Genomic DNA, 1,187 nt, shown 5'->3' with positions numbered 1-1,187 from the left:
TCATACAATGGAAATCCGAACATCTCGATCTTTTTGTGTCCCATCTCTCCCTGTCGTCGTCGTCGCTGGTTGCGCTGACATGGCGTCCTCTCCATGTCACACTGTGACGAAACTCCACAACGACCCATGGTCGACATGGAATACATGTAGTAGGCAAGAATATGATTCGAGGACACATCCTCACCACGTCGAGGTAACCGAACTTTCAATGGACCAGGAAGCTCGACTGCCGAGTTGTATGGCGACGCTGCACCACCGCATCCGGTGACAAGTTATGCCACTCTTTGACGTCCGACATGAATCGCCCTTTCAAGAAAACCCAACGTCCAAAACATCTTGCACAACTGTGATGGGTGTGGTAGAAGATCGTCGATGTTGGGACACGCGTCGGAGACGTTTCTACTGGAAAATTGTAATGGAGTCTGCTCCATGTATTCGCTTCACGTGACCGACATACGTTTGTTTTGTATGCGTCGTATGATGAAACGTTTGCCTTCCAGCGACGACAGAGCATCTGCTCAGGAAAATGTGCACACAGGAGCGAGTGGCGGTCGTGTGTGCAATTTCGTGCTCTAGCGAGGAGCGAGCCCCACTCGTGCGTGCCACGGAACGGCCAAACTTTTCCTCTCGTTGAGAAGAGCGGCAGGTAGGCCATTAGACCGTGCCGCTCCTTGACGTAGCATAACTATAAAGTATCGCACCTTCGCGACGATCTTCGATCATGTCCGTGTCCGGTTTGTCGCACCGACGCAACTGTATGGGATATTCCAAGCCTGACGATTGTGATTACACGTCGATTTTCCAGCCGGGACGGCTGGGACAATGGCGACACGGTCGCAGGGCATGTCGCGGTGCATATGGTTGGACACCCCATGGGACCAAAGTTGGCTCATCACGACCGTCATTTGAACATTTTCCCTGCCATGAAGTTCCTTGCCGGTCTCGTCCAAGCCGCCGTCGCGTCCCAAATCGTGTTTGACAGCCACGACCCCGTCGACGAGGGAGCCGAGGGCACCACCATCTCGAGAGATTACGGCGCTGCCATGCAATTCCGCACCCCCGCGGCCGCGAACGACGCGTGCGACCCAGAAGGGCTCACCGTCGAACTTGTCACGTTTACCATGCACACGGTCGAGGTACCCCGTAACTCGTGGCTGCAAGTCGCAATATGCCCTTCTGCCAACGGT

The 1,187-nt window shown here is 54.6% G+C and overlaps 1 protein-coding gene across 1 annotated transcript in view; it reads left to right on the top strand.

The window, feature by feature from the left end:
• Positions 1 to 923: 923 nt before the first annotated feature.
• The window catches only part of H310_13367 (hypothetical protein), a gene marked incomplete at both ends in the record, with an annotated part of 546 nt that continues 282 nt past the window's right edge, over positions 924 to 1,187 (top strand). The window contains one exon of the mRNA XM_008880842.1: positions 924 to 1,136. Coding sequence (XP_008879064.1) covers positions 924 to 1,136 — 213 coding nt within the window. The remainder of the gene's footprint in view (positions 1,137 to 1,187) is intronic.

Source organism: Aphanomyces invadans, assembly GCF_000520115.1.
Source record: "Aphanomyces invadans strain NJM9701 unplaced genomic scaffold supercont1.50, whole genome shotgun sequence".
NCBI classification, from domain to species: Eukaryota; Oomycota; class Saprolegniomycetes; order Saprolegniales; family Verrucalvaceae; genus Aphanomyces; species Aphanomyces invadans.
Note: the sequence above shows the minus strand (reverse complement) of the source record. Positions and strands in the feature narration are given on the sequence as shown.